The 19,978-nt window shown below is 41.6% G+C and overlaps 1 protein-coding gene across 1 annotated transcript; it reads left to right on the forward strand.

The window, feature by feature from the left end:
• The first annotated feature begins 13,585 nt into the window (after nt 1-13,585).
• Nucleotides 13,586-18,874, forward strand: LOC118334328 (kidney mitochondrial carrier protein 1). Its single transcript, XM_035670209.1, has 9 exons — nt 13,586-13,794; nt 13,897-14,044; nt 14,376-14,470; nt 14,757-14,842; nt 15,714-15,809; nt 15,937-16,061; nt 16,264-16,387; nt 16,942-17,022; nt 17,553-18,874. Exons 1-9 carry the CDS (start codon nt 13,731-13,733, stop codon nt 17,592-17,594), a joined length of 861 nt encoding a protein of 286 aa, XP_035526102.1. The 5' UTR covers nt 13,586-13,730; the 3' UTR covers nt 17,595-18,874.
• Nucleotides 18,875-19,978: the final 1,104 nt, after the last annotated feature.

A 19,978-nucleotide genomic window follows, 5' to 3' on the forward strand; every position in this document is an offset into this window, starting at 1 on the left:
CAGAGTTACCAGTCCCTGCAGGCTGACAGGTGAGATGGCAAGGTGGCACCTGCAGAGAAACACATTCTCTCCTCCGTCCATGACGCAGTTGAACGATGAGGTAATTTGAGTGACAGCCGAAGCAGCCATTTGAAACAGTGTAAAGTAGACAGAGAGGCCTGAGCAGCATCTCCTGGTGCATCATGTGGTGGTGGTGGTGGTGGTGGTGGTGGGGGGGGTTATAAAGATTTATTCCTCGGGTGCTCCAGCGGCACTGGTATGATTATGATACCATAACACAAGGAGCCATAAAGAAAATGCTGTCAGCTAAATGAAGAGCAGAGCGCTGAAATGTGCTTGCCATTATGTGATCAATCACACCTGTCAAGCTCGCAGCCCTCGATCAAGAAAGCTGTCACTGTCAGCTGTTGCCTGCTTCTCCCTTGTCTCCAGCTTTCTTTCATTTTTGTGTGTTTTCTGGTCATCTGTATGTGTGTGAGTGTGTTTCTGGGTCATTTTGCCTCTTTTCCCGGCCGGCCACAAGTCTCCCACCTACAATACCTCATGTGAGCGCTGATAAGAGGTGAGGAATTACCAGACATGTTGGCCACATGCTGGCTGAGATCACACACAGGGCCCCCCTCTAATATTTCACACGGAGGAAGAAAGGGATGCATATATCACTCTGACAGAACCAGAATGGAGAGAGACATCCCTCTGTTATCTCCACACACACACGCACTGTCAGAGATTTATAGTACAAGGCTTTAATGGTGCCCTCACACACCTCTCTCTCTCTCTCTCTCTCTCTCTCTCTCTGTGTATACCTCTCTCCTCGCTCGCACAGACACACAAACACACAAACAAACATCCATCCATCATTCAGCTTCCTCTTCCTGTTTTCTTCCTCTTCTCCATCTTTCCTTCATCTCCTGACCATCTCACATCTCCCTTTACTTCTTATTTCTCCCCTCCATTTTCCCTTTTCTCCCACCTCCTCCTTGTCCTCCTCTCTCCCAAGAGAGCTGCCAATGTCTCTTCCTTTGCTCAGTTAATTGAAAGTACAGTAAAAAATAAAGATGTCAAAGTCTGGTTCATCATCCTGGGGGGTAAAGAGGAGTCTAGATGCTGTCCGGTGAAGAGGAGGGAAAACATTCTCACACTGTAACACCAATGTGTTTTTATAAATAGCTTAATGTTCCCAATAAAGACCATGCTGACAGCCATACATGACTCCCTAATGGGCAGTGGTTAAACCTTAAACACAGACCATTTACCTACGTGATTTATAGAGCAGTGCTTGCAGCCACTAGGCAAGGGTGATCTCTGTTCTGTTTATGCCCTGTGAAAATGCTGGCTGTGTTGCTTATATCATGCATACTGTACATTCACTGTCTCCGGTTTGTAGGTGTACCACAAACATCGTCATCAGTTGTGTTGAGTTTAAATCAGAGATGATCTCAAGATATATTCTATAATTCAATCAGGACAGGCACTTCACTTTGAGATACTTTGGAGGTGATCCCATTAATTAATTTATAGGGGCAAAACACCAAGTAAGGTAGTTTAAATGTCCCTCTGCTAGGATGATTATTGGTTTGCAGAAAGCTGGCAAACAAATCCCAGTGAAATTATTGGATATTCGCAGAGAAACAGAGACCCAGTGTGATGTACCAGAGGTCTTTCACATCAGTTATATTGTAGGTGTTGGTGTCTCTTTGTATTTAATTGTGTTTGTGTGAATGGGGGGAAGTAACTAAGTTATTGCACTAAAGACTGCATTCATCAGTATTTTTATATGACAAGCCGATGACTACCATCAATAGTGATGAATCCGCAGAGAATTATAACCCAACTTTGTAGCGGGCATTCAGCTCTGCAAAGTGTTTTAGTGTCTTTCGGTTTTATGGCCTGCTGTTATGTTTTGGTTTACTCTCACCGTTTATCAGCATTGTTTCTAGGTGTTTTCAGTAAAAAAAAAAAAAAAGCTCTAAGAACCCACTGCAACAGCAACAAGTAACAGCAAACAAAGTTAGCAACTGGTGAACATAGTGGAGCATTTAGGAGGATCTACTAGCAGAAATTGAATATAATATTCATAACAATGTTTTCATTAGTGTATAATTAACTGAATAGAAGAATCGTTATGTTTTTGTTACCTTAGAATGAGCCTTTTATATCAAGAGGCCACAAATCGCCCTTCCATGTAGTCCCATGGGTGAATAAGAGAACTAGATGCAGTGTTGGAGGTTGTGCTCCGTTCATTCCTATGAAAGCTGCTCAGCGGTGCATTAAGCCAAAATAGACACTTCCTGCTGCAAAGGAATTACCTGGATGAATACATACTGCACTAGAGACTTCCTCTGGGCGAGCTGGCTAACTTCTGGTTTAGCCCTCCTTTAACTTGAATGGTGATAAATAATTTAATCTTGTCTTCTAGACTTTAGAATGTTATCAGACTGAATGGATCAAATTCTGATAGTGAAATTAGTCATTTTTGCTTCTTTCCCAGTGTAACCTTAAGGTAAAATGTATTTTTGGGCCAGTGTGCATCACATAACAGACACCATTGCTGTAAACAGTTCAATCACTATGTCGAATTGGCTTCAAAGTCCAGTACTCTTCCTGGGGGCTTGTGTAGTCTGCCATGTACCGCCATGTTTCTACAGTAGCCCAGAAGTCACAAACCAAAGACTCGCTCTAGATATTATCTTCAATTACATAAAACAAGGTATATAAAAGTAGAGATGAATGTGTGTGGGGCATTTAAGAAAACAACAAGGGAAATAAACAAATCAGATAAGACATATAAAGAACAGGCAAAATAAAACTTTGGTACTACAATAAAGGTGTAAATTGCTTCTAAACCGTAACATGTGGAACAAGATGCAAGACCTGTAATGGAGTATTTTGATATTGGGAAATACAATACCTACAAGAGATTTTTACACTGAAATATATTGTGATGAATAAATTACTGTAAACTCTGGTTCAGCTTCTTGAAAAACATAATTACTGAGGATATCATTAAACATAAAATACAGTTTCTCATCTTGAAAGTGTGTGTGTTGGTAGATGTACTCTGGTGTATTCTGTCCATCGACCAGTGCTGCTTCCTGCTAAAATGGCTGGAAGGGAACAATTATTTCCTCTTGACCGGAGGAGCAAGGAGGGTGCCGTGTGTCCCCCAACATGCCCTCATGGGAACTGAACCCCACTGCACCCTCACTCTTCATACCTGAACACCCTTCATCACTGATGGAGATGAGAGGTTATTGCAAGGTCACTGGAGACAACACCTTCTGCCCCTATCTCATTCATTCCTCCAAAACAAAATCATAAAACATCAGGATAGAGAGCTGGCCTTGTCTCTCTGTGTTTTAGAGCCTAATAACTGGTATTAATGACCCAGGTTGTGTCTCTTTGTCTGGTGTGTGTGTGTGTGTGAGGGCTGTTTTATCTGATATCGATTGGCTGCAAAATGCTAATCGATCATCCATTTCTGCCTTTCATTTTCACCTGAACATCAGTTTTTGTATGCAGGAGAAGTTCGCACTCTCCTACAATCACACACACACACAAACACACACGGTAACGCATACGGCAATACACACGCACCCTCTCGCCCTTCAATACAACCCTATAATTTGCCAGATGCAGCGAATCGCTGGTTACTATGGCAACTACAGCAGGGAGAGTTTTTCTTTTTCTCAATTTTGGCAATAGGGCTGCACACACATACACACACACACACCATGTGATCATGGCTGAGACGGTGAATGGAGGAATGAATCAAAAACCAGCTCCGCATCAGCAGCCAATGGATGTTGACTTTAGATCTTGATGACAGTGGTGATTGGTCATGTGAAATCATCCCATAATGAAGTGGGAAGTGTGGATTTTCATGGTTGCAGGTGGACTGTGGTGACTTTTGCTGGAATGAACACCCACACACACACACACACAACACACCAACCACACCACACACACAACACCACCCAACCACACACGCCACATGATCATACCATAGAGGGTATCAGGCATATTGGATGAGGAAAGCAGCAGGTAAAAACAGAATGGACTGAACTTGACACTAACACTCTTAACAAGCTCAAGCTCGATCACTTATACTATACACCACCACACACACAGACACACACACACTGATAGTCTAATACAGTCAACTGATGCAAATACAAACTGATTAACTGCAAGTTAAAGACTTTTAAAGTTTTTAGTTTAAAGACTATAATACATTTTCTGAAATGCCACTCTAAGATGTTTCACGTTGTAATCACTGTTGTGCCATTTAAAAGACACAACCTTTAAAATGCTGAATGAAACAGGGCCATTCTTAAAATAACCACCAAGTCATTTCAGCTCCACCAAAAAACCGGGATATGGCTGAGCCATAAAGCGACGGCAAGGGATTATCCTCACCACACATGCACACACAACACAACACACACACACACCACACACCACCACAGTGCTGCATCTGGTTGTGGAGCTGGATAAGAGGAATCTTCCTCCCTTCAGGGAATCAAGCAAAGGAAGAAAACACGACGGAAGAGAGGGATGTGGACGCGAGGGTCGGCACGCGGGGAGGAGGAGGAGAGGAGAGAGGAGGAGGAGGAGGAGGGAACCAGTGGGTGGGTGACAGTTGAAAGTTGAAGGGTGCACGTGAGTGGCGTCCACGTCATCGCCTACAGTAACACTAGGTCAAACATGTAATTTGGTTTAAAAACACATGAATGTACGGGTGTGTGTGTGTGATCCCAGCTGCTTCAGTTTGCCTGTATGTTCAGGCTGGTTTAGTCAAATGGCAGCTAATCAATAAACAGCATGTAGACACGCACACACATATATAGGCTGCAGCCTTCAGCTGGCTGGCATATAGTTTTTTACACTGATTGGTGGAGAACACATTTTCCCCAAAGCAGAGGGTCTTATTTTGAAAGGCCTGAATGGGGGTCGACTCTAGGAACGTGAACACAAACTCTTGTTTAAGTGGAAACCAAAATAAAATTACACATGGCTTTGGATTTCATTTTAGAATGAACATTTTAAATGTTTTGGACAAGTCTTTACATCTAGAATTGAACAAAACAGAAAAATTCAGGAAGCTCGTCCTTTATTTGCCCTTCAGAAGACATGGTAGCGACACAAAGCTCGTGCTACCCATACATGTTTTTATCTGAATCATGCGTGGGTGTCTTACGTATGTCTGACGACTGCCAACCCGCCGATGTCAGCTGACAAAGAACCATTCCTCTCTGGCTCCCCTTTTTTTTTTGCTTCCTGTCAAGCTATGCAAATTTGAATTTAAGCTCTGAGTCTGCCTGACAGGGGCGTAAAGCTCTGGCCAATCAGAAGGCAAACTCTGTGGCAGGAATTTACATAAATCTGCATGGCTAATGTACTGTGCAAATTGAAGGAGTGACACTGTGACTTCACCTTTTCTCAGCAATAATATAATACAACAACTGACCTTAAACTAAAAACGTAATTACCTGCTAAATCCATTCATTTGCCTAGCAGTCAGACTGAGAGGAAAACAAACTGTATTTGTTTGTGTAATTGCCCATGAGCAGAAAGAGATGGAGGAAGAAAGAGGACGAGAGAGTGTGTATGTGTGTGCGAGGAAAACTAGTGAATAAACAGAGGAGATGGATGAGTCTATTAAAGCAGTGGCTAATCCAAGCTATTAGGAAGCCGAGTGTGGGAGTGTGGGAGAAGAGGATACATACATTGGGTTAATGGCTGCAAATACAGACCTAAACGGAGTAGAGGAGTGTTAGATATTATTATAAATGCACCCAGAGGCGTCACTCGGAATTATGGGCCTTCTGAACCCAAGATGAGTTTAAACTGTCCCCCATGGTCCTCTTTGTCCTAGTCTATGGCAAGGTCTTACATTTCAACTCTCACACACCTTTACAACTTCACCTTTACAGACACACACAGTCCAGGATTGCATTGTGACACTTTCACAGTCTGTCAAGAGTGGGTTATCTTGACTTGATCTTTGGCAAATGTTTTTTTTTTTTTTTTTATATTTTATTTGCTTTACTGTATTTCTGAGATTCTAAGATTTTATTTGAGACGTGTTGAGTCATTTCTGCAAAGTGCTTTTGACTTTTCAGTGAGAACAAAATAAAAATCTGCCTCTGTGTCTACATCAGAAAAGCATCAGGATGTAAAAACCACAGATCTCCTTTGCTTTGGCCATATAGCATTTTATTACCTCTGCAAAAATGTGCAATTTAATTGTAAATGGTTTACAGAAAAGTTTGATCAAAAATGTATTTATTTTACTTATTTATTTAATTGTATGTATATACTAAATGTACAGACTATTGAATTGATTTAGAAATATCATTGCTCCTAGAAATTTAATGGTTTTTTTGTGGTCGATTATAATTTTTAACCTTCTTGCTCTTTAATAGGGAGATAATATAGAACAGAAAATAATCTATATAAATGTAAATTTAAAAAGTACAAAGGTGTTTCTTTGTTCAATTTTTGTTTCAAAGACCAGAATGAAGTAAAACATAAACTGTACAGCAGGTACAGCACGTATATGTGCACACAACTGGGAGTTATCTCATACTTCACTGAAAAGTCAATTTTCGGTATATGTACACTGAAGGCTCCACCTTTCCTCATCACACCTGTATAAGTTTGGACACATTGGACTCAAATAAAAGGTTAGCACAGACTCAGCAGATGAAGGTGAAAACACTCTTCTAGTGTCAAACTCATCATTTTGCACAGTGAAGCTCAAACATTCAACTGAAGTGACAATTAGCCCTGTTGCTTTGTCCACAACTTCTTCCTGTTATACCTTGTTCTTCTTGTTTTCAACTCTTTCTCTGTGTGAATTCTGTACACTTTCAGTCAGTTGTGCTTTATTCAGCCCCTCAGACACTCATCAGTAAAAATTCAACTGAATTAAACAGGGGAATATTTTTGGTTCTTTCACATTCAGAGATTTTGATCTTATTTTCTGGTGTGCAAAAGCTTCATAGTAATTGTTGCCCAGTGATGACCTTAGAATATCAGCTCTCTTTTTATCCGGAAAATGTAAATCCATCATGTTGTTACTGACCTATCTTAACTGTCCAAGGATTTCCAAGTGCCTTGCTCATGTGCATCTTAGCAAAGTTTTTAGTCTCTTTCCACACAGACTCCTACTGCTGACCCATAGTCATAAACTCGCTTCTTTTCGGTTCAAGATAGAGCATGTCAGCTTACTGGTAATAAGCTCAGGGTTAAGGTCACCATCAATGACCTTGACAAGCGTTCATCTAAGTTTTTGACAATTCCTCCAATTTAACCACTTTTAGAGAATTTTCCATCACTGAATAACCTTCCATCTTCAGCTCTTTGGAGGCCTTGATACGGGAATCCTGCTGACACAGCAGTAACCTTGAGGAGGCTGGGTGCTTAGTGGACAACCAGGAAGCTCAAACCAAGGTAATCATACACACAAGCACACACACAGTTGCATACTTTTGCAGGTGTTCAGGTGTTGTACTGTATAGGAGTTACATAAGAATCGTATCTGGCAGCAGGAAGATTAACAGGTGGAGTGTCAGTGGGGGATTTGTGATGACGTCTTATGAGAATTCCTTATATGGTGTCAGAATGAAAATCCAGAGCGTGGATTTATGGGAATGAATGTGACTGTAGAAATATAGGTCTGGAAAAACACTGTTAATTTTGCGTCACCATGATGTGAGGGTTTTGTATAACCGAGGCTCACCTCTCGAATCCAGTCTGGATGGAGATTGGAGGAGCGCAGCTCAGGCCCGGCCAATCAGAATGCAGCATGTCACATTCATTGTCATAGTGATGAGTCCACGGTCTCAGAGCTGTAGGGTGTGAGGAGAAGAGTGAGAGGGGGCATGGTAAACAACTAGGACACACACACACACACACACACACACACACACACACTAACCATAGTGGACAAGCCTTCACTTCCCATTAAGTTCAGTGCTGCCCTGAGGACGGGGTAAAAATACACCACAAAGAGAAGGACCAAAACAAAACCAGTGCGCGCATGTATATGTGTGTGTGTGTGTGTGTGTGAGACAGTGTTCATCAGTGTACTCTCACCTTGCACTGATTATCCTCTGCAAATAATTATTTTAATTTAGGAAACACAATTATTTTAATGTTGGAGGTTCCAATTTAATGCTGTATTAAAAAAAGGGAGATAATTTATTCTAATTTCTACAATAAATTAAAAAAATAAATCTGCAAAAACTTGGATAATCAGTATGTTTGGTGAGAAGCCTATGAAAGCACATTACATTTAGTCATTACAGTACATCTACAATTACTGGATGCAATTAGGATTTTTCAACCGTTTTTTGCATCATCCTCACTAAAATGGCATTAAGCGTATGTATTTCATGGAGGAAAAAGAGGGAAAGAAACAAAAGAAAAGATGTGGTTTCCTCTATCTAGGACATGTGTGGGTGTTTAAACCCTTCAGCATGAAAAGGCAGCTTGTGCCTTAATACCCCCTTGACTTCCATAGGAGTCACACTGTGTATTTCTGCCTCATGAGCTTAAAGGAATAGTTGTACATTTTGGGAAATGTGCGTATTCACTTTCATACCAAAAGTTGAAAAGAGAACATTGTTACCTCTAAAGCTCATTAATCAACATGTTACATCTCTATTTGTGTAACAACAACAAATTACTTTTTGCTAAACTAAGGGAACCGTCTTCTGGCTGTTTAATATTTAACGGACAGACATGAGAGTGTACAAACTTAGTGGTTTTAAACAATGAAGATATAACATGTTAATTTGTGAGCTTTGGTTGGTGGTAGGTGGATTACCTTTGGATAGAGACAGGCTGTTTCCCTCTGTCTCCAGTCTTTGTGCTGAACTGAGTTGGCCAGCTGCTGGCTGTAGCTTTAAAATTAGCATACAGGAATTAGAGTGGTACTAATCTTCTTGGCATGAAAGTGTATAAAATCCCAAAATGTTAAACTATTTCTTTAGGACTGTGTGGGTTGGCTATAGGGGTGTTTCCTACAGTTAGTGTAGGGTTATGTAACTGCATACTGTATCTAATTGAGTCCACATAGGCTACATCCTCTGTCACACATGTACTGTGTTGACTTAACTTACTGTCTATATCTTACAGTAACGCTTACTGTACACACACATGCACACACACACATTTTTCTGCAGAGATTTGCTGGTGTAAAACACGAGTCAAGTGATGCTCAGTGACATTAGTACGATGTTCTCGCAGTCACTCAAAGTGAGCACAAAACAAGTGCTCCCTATTTAGCTGACACAATAACAGCACAATGTACTTTGTGCGAGGGGATAACACAATCAATGAGTGTGTGGGTGGGATTTTTACGTGTGTATAGTGTCGTGAACATATGAAAGCAGCAGTCATACAAATTTTCTCATGTATGCCTCGCTTTAGTAAGCAGTACAGCCTTTTTCCACAATAATAAAACAAATATTTCTGTAGATAATGTGCTTCTAGGCCTACACAGATCAAACAGATGACAAATATACCTGTGCACTCTCACTTCTTCTCCTAAATAACAACTGTATTCTCTTTTCTTATTCTATACCACCAAACACAGATATCCACTCCTCTTCTATCCCAGGTCTGTTCTCAGGCTCCTTATGACAAATCACATTATATGTGGCCATTTTTCGGTGTGCCACACTTCCCCCTGCTTATTGGTTTCAGATAAAACTGCAATATTTCCATTTATCTATTTCCGTTTGTCGATGCTGTGTAGCATTCGTCTGTGCACTTGCCCCACACACGCACACACAGGAATGTACACAATTATACACACAGCTCCTCTTTCTCCTTGGTCGTTAATAATGTACTGATGGCAATACTGAGGTTACTGACCCATAGCAAACCCATTAATCAAACAATACAACTAGCATATGATCATAATAAATGTGCCTTAGATGAATGTCTTGCAGTCGAGAGAATAGACCCAATGCTTCCCAGAAGCTGAGACCAGAAGGACAAATGTGATGGAAAACAGATAAGATGGAGCGGAGGTATTTACACAAGCAATATATTCTTCCTGTGAAAATTTGTTTTGATAAGCAGAGCACACGTACACTCAGACAAGCATGTCATCCTCACAAAATCACATCCCACAGAGAGCCACTATCTATTGTATGTGCCATTCAAACATATGTGTTTCATAATTAGCTGTATAGATAGTGTCCTCTCATTAGGTAAAGATTGATTAGCCTGTTTGTGATATATAAAAGGTTGGGTCACAATCACCAGAGCCTTCACTGCTAGTTAGTGCTGTCAGTAATAATCAGGCCTTGGTTGCAGGAGTATTACAATAGTGTTGTTCTGACCTCTAGTGGCAGTGGGATAAAACTACAGTAGAACACAGAAGAACTGGATGTCTCCTTGTGTGTGTGTTTGTTTAGATCTAATTACAGGTTCTCATCTCACTATGTTCAAAGATTATTTTTAGATATGTGGCAGCTTTGGAACTTCCTCCCATAAAACATGTCTGACACTGTCCACATTTTCAGAAAAACCCTTGCGATGGTGACAGTTATCACATATTTCACTCATGTCCAAAAGTCTAAGCAGCAAGGTTATTATAATTAACTAAAACTAAACTAAAAACTAAAACTAGGGGTCTATTTTTTTTGTTTTTAATCTAAAATGAAAATAAAAACTAGACTTTGGAAAAGAAATGAAAGCTTAGATATTTGGTCACATTTGTCAATACAACAAGCATGAGGAGTGTTTATTGAGACTGGGATGTCTACATGCTTTGAGTTGATATGTTTGTATTGTAATACAAATACCCCCAATATTATAATAAAACACTGACAATACTAAAACTAATAAAAAACTAAACTGAAACTAAACATTTTAAACAATAAAAACTAAACTGAAACAATCATAGCCACAACTAACTGGGACTAAACCGAATTGAAAACAAAATATAAATAAAAGCTGATGAAAAACACAAAACTAGAATAACTCTGGTCAGCAGTACATTGGAGAACAGTCCACAGTCTGTGTTGTTGCTTTGGTGTCTTAACAGCACGACGAATGTGATGAGTACTGTTGTATGAACCTGCTCTTTAATGCTACAATTAGTCCACTTTTTTTCTGTGTTTTTTCTATGTTTTTTGTTAAAACTTGCTATTGCAATTTGATTAGACTCAGAGACTTAAACCCCCACATCCACACATTAAACAAAAGGTGTAGCACCACGTAAACATAAACACGTATTGATATTAATTCACATGAGCACACTGTGACATATTGGCAAAATGACACATTACATTACAATAGAATGAGGACATACTGGCATTGACATGATGCCATGAGGCATGTTGTTAACATAATGAAGTATTGGCATTGGATGTTGCCCCTTATGATATAATGACATATTGATTCATTGATAGAGTAAAGAGGCGTATTGACTGACTGAAGAAATGGCTTGTTGACTAAACAATGAGTGTAGTGTCTGTTAGGGGAATAGTCCTTCAAGGAAGTTGCTTTAAGAAGACCTGAAAGAAGGTCTGTAGTCTTTGTATTCATTATTTAGTGGCGACTGTGTAATGCTCCTCCAACACTGAGGTGATATGACAGGAATGTTGTTGAAGATGCTTGTCAACAGTTTTTTATTAGTGTCACACTCAGACCTTTGGTAAAATTGTTTGAGTGGTAGCTTGTACTTGTTAAACAGCTTCTTGGATCCTCAGTTCTTCAGTGACACTGATACACACTATTTTTTCAACCATTCATATAACCTCTGCTCCCTCCAGTAAGTCCTGGTTCATCCTAAAGAAAGAATCTGTGTGCCTGACCTAAATTTCTCTGCCTATTCAGCACATGGTATCAGGGTTGAATATCACAACCTAACGCTGACCAGGCAGACACACACAGGGTCAGTGGTCTCCACCTGCGCCCTCACACTCCTCCTGCACTCATGCCTATTGTGGAGATGACTGAAGAAGATGCTAGGACCATGATACATGCGTGATACACTTACAGATGGTCTATTTTTATTAGCTGTCATATGTAATGCAATGTACATTCCTATTTCTGTGCTAATGCTGTTTATATATGACCAAGGATTATTGGTGACACCTCCTGTATGAACCTGTCAGTAACTCTCTGTCATTTAATTTGATTTGTCTCATTCCTTTATCGTTTTTTATTGTTTATTCTTCAACTTAATTAATTCTTTATTGCGTATCGTTGATCATAATAACACTTTTGTCAATAAACAATAGGAGTAGCTCTCAGTTAAGTGGAAACAGTGTGGAGCAACTTCTTGCATCCTAAATCACATTTTGACTGGATGTCCCAAAGCACTTAGACGAGGCCGATACAGGTGGAGGCACGACAAGGTCCTTACAGAAATTGCCAAATGGATGAATCTGAAGAGGGTCAAAGCCAACAAACACCACCCAAAGTTGTCCATTTCCAAAGGGAAGATGATAAAGAAAATAAAAAATGCCAAGAACACATCCTACATTTTGCATCAAGCTTCTGACCAGGAGATGCAAGTGAACCTTAGGAAGAATCAGTCTATTTAATGTTACTTATGTTACCTTGTCACATAGGTTTAATTCACTGAAGTATGAGTTAGAGCTCCCACTCTGTGTGAGAAACACATAAAGGTTAGTAAAGCCTTTAGCCGTCAATGGGAAATTTATATTATAAATTATTATTATCACAATTATCACAAGTGCATGAAGTGTGTATTTTCAGCCTGTGTGTGTGTGTGTATAAAAGAGTGAAAAGAACAATTTTTTCCAATAGGGGATTAATAAAGTATATTTCGTATGCTCTATGAGCCTCTTAGCCTTTCTTACCATCAGGTGTGTAAAAACTACAGGTTATGAACTGTGAAATTATCGGTTATCGGAGAAGCAGGTAATTATTAGTTATCGAATTGGCTAAGAAAAAAATCCATATTGTGCATCCCTAATAAACATGAGTCTACAAACATACTCTGTAGGTCATACAGTGTACTGTAAGTTGTATGAGTATGTCACTGCAAGTGAACTTGCAGTTTGTGCTCCTATAGGTAATGTGTTTCCTGAGAAGACAGAAACTTTCTTTTACCCACTCTCAACATCTGGAGCTCATATCCTCTTTAGGCAGGAAAGCACAGGGCATTGAATTTACAAGTAGTTTCAGGTTTATACATATTAATTTTAATAAATATTTATTTATGTATTTGTTTGTTTATGTGGTGGGACAACTTCACTATGTTTATTTTCATGAGTTTCAGACACTTTTGACCTTTTCATTACTGGTTACTGCTTTCAAATAATCCTTAGTAATGTGATCTCAAACCAGAGAAAGCTCTAAAATTTGATACAGATTTAGACTTTTTGCCTCACATTGTAATTAAATTGTTTTTTTGTGGAGAAAAGTAATTAAAGTGAGCAACAATGTCGCCTATTTTATGCTCTCGGAGCTCCTCTCTGCTGTCTGGCACGGTTGCTAAGCAACAGGCGGTGGGCGGGGAGAGCGGGGACCGGCCAGTGGAAGCAGCGGTGGGCGGGGCTTCGTGTAAAACCGGCGGCAGCAGGAGGGGCACGCGGGGCTGGACTCTTCTGAAACGCCGGCAGGGATTGAAACGCCGCTGCTCGCTCAAAGTATTAGCTGCACACTGTAATATCAGTCCCCCTTCGCTTCTGCTGGGTGGTTTTCCACTGTGAGTCGCTACACGGCTGGAGAAAATGTCTAACGTCAACTGGAAGCCCTTTGTCTTCGGCGGGCTGGCGTCTGTGACAGCGGAATGCGGTGAGTGATGAGAGGAGCGGCGGGGAGGCCGAGCTCCGTGGATTACTGCTAAACCTCTGCTTACAGTCTTATAAAGGTAGTGTCTCATGGTTTGTGTTGCAGGGACCTTCCCAATCGACCTGGCCAAGACGCGTCTTCAAGTTCAAGGCCAAGTGGGCGACAGCAAATACCGAGAGATCCGCTACAGAGGCATGCTCCATGCCATAGTGAGGATATGCAGAGAGGAGGGGCTCTGTGCACTGTATTCAGGGTCAGTGTGTGTGTTTGCTTTGTCCAAATCTTCCAAACCTTGTAATAACAACATAAGTATTTGTTTGTAACCCAACTTCTTCTATATGTTTACACTTCCTCTTTTTCTGTACACTTCCTGTTCTTTGTAACAGACACAGTCCCACTAAGCTTTACCTCGACCCTGTTGCACCCCCATCTATCCAGAGAAGGGGGCCTGTCTCACGGTTTTATTAGACTTTGGGAGGATTTTTTCCCACTCATTGTCTTTAAAGGCTTTGGCAGGAGCCACAGTTGTGGGTCCGCTGAGATACTGTGTTAATGGGTGATGAAAATAAACCTGACTTTTACAGGATAGCTCCTGCCATGCTGCGCCAGGCCTCCTATGGGACCATAAAAATTGGCACATACCAGAGCTTGAAGCGACTGCTGGTTGACAGACCAGAGGGTGAGTCCCAGTTTCTTTTTCTCCCTCTCACGCGCACTTAACGCACATATTTGGGCAGACAGTGACCCGCCCCCATCGACATGGGCACATTCCTCTTGAAGGGGAGGTGCAGATGTTCGTGTGACCTAAATATGTCTCCTCGTTTTATCAAGCTAAGCGCTCATTGTAATTGTCTGTGCCTCTGTAAAGCATTGTAATGATGAACTGCAACAGACGGCCTGATGCATGGTATCAAATGCTGCTTGTTCACAGTTACAGTCTGCCTCCCACTCTTCTCCTCTTTCAGATGAGACCTTGCTGACTAATGTGATGTGTGGTGTTCTCTCTGGAGTCATCTCCTCCTCCATCGCCAATCCCACTGATGTACTGAAGGTAGCTGTTTGCACACATGAAGATTGTGTTGATTCTCCTTGTTGTTGTCCTAATGAAGTCGCGGTTGGTTATTCTCTAAAGCAGCAGATCAGGTTTGACAGTTTCTTTGGAAGTCATGCAGAAATCCTCCACTGAAAAACAGAGCAGTCTTCTTTCACTTTTTACACGTGCACCTGGGATTCCTCAGGCAGTCTTGAGTAGGACTGTGTTTAATGTAGGTAGTTGTTTTGAAAAATGGAGGGATTAATGTGGCCCTTCTAGATCAGATCTCTAACTGCAGCTCCTTGGTTGTAGTTCTGCTCTTTTGATCACATGCCGAGTGGAGTGAAGGTGCTATTAAGACCCCACTTGTGGATTATTTATAGACAGAAGCCTCTAAGGCTTAACATAGTGTTCTGTAACCGATATGAGTGTATGAATATGATGTGTGTGTGTCCATATGCTTATCTGCACTAATAAGGCTTTGCCTGGCTCCTTCTCGCTTGCCCTGTTAAGAAGAGGTTAACAGACCCGTGGATGTGGCTGCAGGTTTGGAACATTGCGTTTTCATCACGGTGTGTTCTGGCTGTGCCCGCCAAGTCATCATGAAGCCAGACAGCCTAAAGCTGATCTGTAAACAGCAGCCATTGTAAATGAAAACAAGTCAAGCAGGGGCTGGGGAATTCCTGGAAATGTGGATTGAGAAAATACTTTATGACATTGTGCTGGCCAAAGTTCCCTACTAACTTTTTTTGACTTTGCATTCTGATGGGAGGCTGATAAATACACCCCGGACTTGGCTTGGTCAACCTACAGCATTCCACACTTGTTGTGCATGCTTTTATTGTCTCAAGTTCAAGTTTATGGACATGACCTCTGTCTGCCCTTCCAGATCCGCATGCAGGCTCAGGGAAGTGTGATCCAGGGCAGCATGATGGGCAACTTCATCAACATCTACCAAGAGGAGGGAACAAGAGGACTGTGGAAGGTACAGAAAGCTTTAAAAAATGCTTCACTTGTATTGATAAATGACCTCCGTTTGCGAGGGTTTCAGGTAGCACAGACACAGCTCTGTAATAGTCAGTGTTGTAACATTCTGTCTCTTTCTGTATCAGGGCGTCTCTCTGACAGCTCAGCGGGCAGCCATCGTGGTCGGGGTTGAGCTACCGGTCTATGATATGACCAAGAAGCATCTGATCCTATCGGGTTACATGGGGGACACCGTGTACACGCACTTCTTGTAAGTTTGCCGAGTCACCTGGAGAATCTCCTGCTGTCTCCTGCTTGTCTGGGCAAGACAGATTTAAATGTCTTTAAGCGGAACTAAGAAATTATACATGGCAAATTTGTGGCAGCAAACACACCACGGCAATGACCATTTAGTACCAGAGATTAAGTGAAGTTCTACAGATTATCATTTCAACGAGTGTCTTGTCTCCCAGGTCCAGCTTTGTGTGTGGCCTGGCGGGGGCTTTGGCCTCCAACCCTGTGGACGTAGTCCGGACACGCATGATGAACCAGAGAGGAGGAGCTCTCTACCAGGGAACACTGGACTGTATCGTGCAGGTCAGTCACAGTTCTGGGATGGAGACAATTAGTTACACTTGTAGTTACACTACACTTGAGTTTGTAGTGGACTAAATCAAAGGAGCACTCCACTGGTTTTGCAAATAAAGATCAGTTTATCCGTCATGGCCGCTACTATTCAGCCGGTGAAAATAGTTGTCTTCTGTGAGGGAGCTTTTAAAGTCTGAGACAAGAACTAATGAGAACTAATGAGATGTGTGCAAGGCAGGATGGAACTAACGAAAAGATATCATTGTATTCTGGGAAATTTAACTATTCTTTTTTTAATTTGTCTCTCATGAGTCCCACAACTTTATGGGATGCAGATGGCCTATTGCCATGAAGACTTGCCTGTGTGTGTGTGTTTATGTTTGATTATGATGTTTTATGATGATTCATATTTAATATAATGTTGTAATGTTGAATATTTGGATCAAACCTTAATGTCAGTGATTTCCCAATCCCAGTTAAAATTGCCTAGAGAGGACTTTAGAACAATCATCAGAGGATAATAAGATAAAAATGGGTTTTTAACATGTTTGTTTTCATTTCAGACGTGGCGCTCCGAGGGCTTCATGGCCCTCTACAAAGGTTTCTTTCCCAACTGGCTCCGCCTGGGACCATGGAACATCATTGTATCCTTTAACCATCTCATTAGTGCAGTAGTCTGTTTACATATATCCTCTGTGATGCAATATCTTGTGATCTGGAGAAATCAGCGGCGGAAAGTTGTACATTCTGTTATGCATTCAGTGACGCATTGAAATCCAAGCCATGCTCCAGCGGAGGACCGCTTAGTTTAATGCTAGCTAAGTCTCTTATGTAACTTTGTGCAACTACTACCTCAGTTAGAGAGGACGTATGGGGGGGCTCAATGGGGGGTAAGAGCAAGAGGGGAAGGGTGGGGAATGAACTTTATAAAAACCTTTCTGCAAATGCCAAACAGTTACAGGGGGAACAGAAGTGCTGGCAGGTTGTCATCAACTCCAACCAGGCCTGAAAAATGTAATGAGATTATTGACTTGTTACAACAGAGTAGACTGAGGTAACAAGGGAGGCTTTGAGCTGAAGTACAGAAAGAGCCAGAACTCCTCAGTCAGCCTCCCATTCTGCTCTACAAAAACATCCACTCCTCTTGTCTGTGTTCCTTTACTCTGTTATTCAGTTCTTCCTCACATATGAACAGCTGAAGAAGATCAATGTGTGACTGACTGAATGAGACGGTGAAGAAGAGACGAGTATGAGCGCACGCTCCGACGAGCTGAGAGGACCAAAATCAGGAATGGCTGGATGGGGATGGATCCTTGATGGGAACCACTGTACTGGCGAAGAGTGTTGATGTAGAGCCGTGTAAGAGGCGCGGCATGAGAATTTGCCTGATTCCTGTTTGGGCTACATGTCACCTAAAGCCTGTGGCAGACACTCATACCTGATGTTTTAGCTCATCCAAATGCTTTGTTAAACTTAACCGCTCATTTGCATTTGATAATGTCCCCTGAGATTCCTGTCCCCAAATTTATTTAATGGGAAATGGGAAAGAAACGTAAAAACAGCCTCAGACTCGTGTTTATGAAGCATTTTTTTCAGTCACAAGCTGCTTTAAAAATGCATTTCATGTCACGAGGAAAAGACACACAAGGCTTTTCAGTCTTCTACACTTAAAAGTGGTCTCCAAATTGAGTGCCTTACTTTGTGATACTGGCTGTCTGCTCCTGAGATGCAGGACTGAGAATGTTGGATAGCAGCTGACAATCGCAGTGATCATTCCCTTTTGAAAAAGTTTGTGTGCCAGAGTCAACAAACTTGGACTAAGATCTGGTGTTTCTTTTTTCTATATTTCTAAATTGGGAGTTAGGTGTGTGAAATTATTTATTCTAAGAGTCTCTCCGGAGTATTTACAGAGTCAAGAGCCAAGAATACATCACGGTGTACTGTAATAAATAACAGTCATATAAACAGAAGACCCAGTGTGGGTTCTCAGACAGGACACACACATATCACATGCTATATGTGGCAAGACTTGTGGTCCCTCATGCCAGCAAGCAAGTGCAGACAGTAAATATAACCTGGGGTAGCTGGGGATCGACTCTGCGCTCCCTGGGTTCTTGTGTTATCATATTCGTTACTGTAAAGCCTTATTACAGACAGACGTTATGTAAGCCTACGTATTATATCACACACCGCTTTAGGTTCAGACCACTGGGGCAGATTAGGGTATTCAAGGTCCTGATTTGATGTTAATTGCCTGAAGGCATTAAAACCATTGCACACAATGCACAGTTATGTCCAGCTATATTTCCATGTACTGTATTTGCATGCAGTATGCTTATCTGTGAGCTTTCATTACAAAGAATGAATATGCTGGCTGTTTGTGTGTGTGCGTGTATGAAAACTGCCATCGTAATTGTCATTTTTTTCATACTTTTGAGGTTGATGTAAATGCTGCTGTAGCTCTGTATATTTTAAATAAAAAAGACAAACTCACCATGTCAGTGATTTGCTCTGTTCTTGCCACAGGGTGGCGCTGTGGAGCTATGTACTTGCCCACCACCGCTCGACCCAGTTGAAACCAATAGCTGTTTATGAGTCTTCTTAAATTCCCAGCATTCAACTTTGAGGCCACAAATGTAGCACAGTTGTGTTGTTTCTGAGGGATTGCCCGATTTCTTTCAAACACACATGTTCACGCAGCATCCCACAAACAATGACTTATGAATTATTCAGAGGAATCTAAGATGTAATTGCTCTTTTATTTCTGTGGGTAAATTCCCAGTTTTCCCTCATCAGAGCTGTTTTGAGGGGAGATGATGGGAGCTCAAGGGAGTGCAAGGGGAAACTTTGCAGTCTCTCTGTGTACGTGTGTGCCTTGTTCTTTTATTTAGGGAGCATCACCATGGGACTTATTACTTGTGTGAGAACTGCTTCATCTAAGCCACCACGAGTTTCACTGCCACATTATTGTTGTGTGTGACAGGCATGGCTGCGTTGAATAACTCAATTCTAAGCAAGGCCACAGAGTGAAGGAGGAGATGAGGGTCTGTATGCTGGTGTAAACACATCACAGTACACTGTACAGTATATACATTATAATGGTACTTTGGTGCTTTACGAGACCAGCTGACATCCATGTCGAATCAAGGCACAAAAGCAACCCACGCTGTCCATGAGGCAAGCTGAATGAGAGAAAAAGAGTAATGTGTGGCTCATGCCAGAATTTGGCATCTATAAGTTGGCATTATAGGCTGCTGCCTGGCATCACGTCTCTGGCAAAGTCCTCTACAAGCTGGACAAGTATGGCCACAGGGGATTCCGGCAGTCAAAGACATGCTGCATTATGGGTATTATTTGCTGCCTGGCCCATGGGTGCAAGGGGCTGGCTCTATTGTGTTCCAGGGATCAGAGTGAGCTTGTGTGTCAGAGGGATAAGGCTCCGCTCCGCTCCAAACACCCTGCCCCTGTTTCTCTCCTTTCTTTTTTTTGTTCTTTCAGCCGTTTCTCAGATGAAAACGCTGCTCGCTGCAACACACGGGTGAATAAATGGATGGATAAATGGACTAGCGGCTGGAAATGTAGACAAGGAGACAAATGTAT

Source organism: Morone saxatilis, unplaced genomic scaffold (genome assembly GCF_004916995.1).
Source record: "Morone saxatilis isolate NCDOM2014 unplaced genomic scaffold, NCSU_SB_2.0 Contig23, whole genome shotgun sequence".
Taxonomy (NCBI): domain Eukaryota; kingdom Metazoa; phylum Chordata; class Actinopteri; family Moronidae; genus Morone; species Morone saxatilis.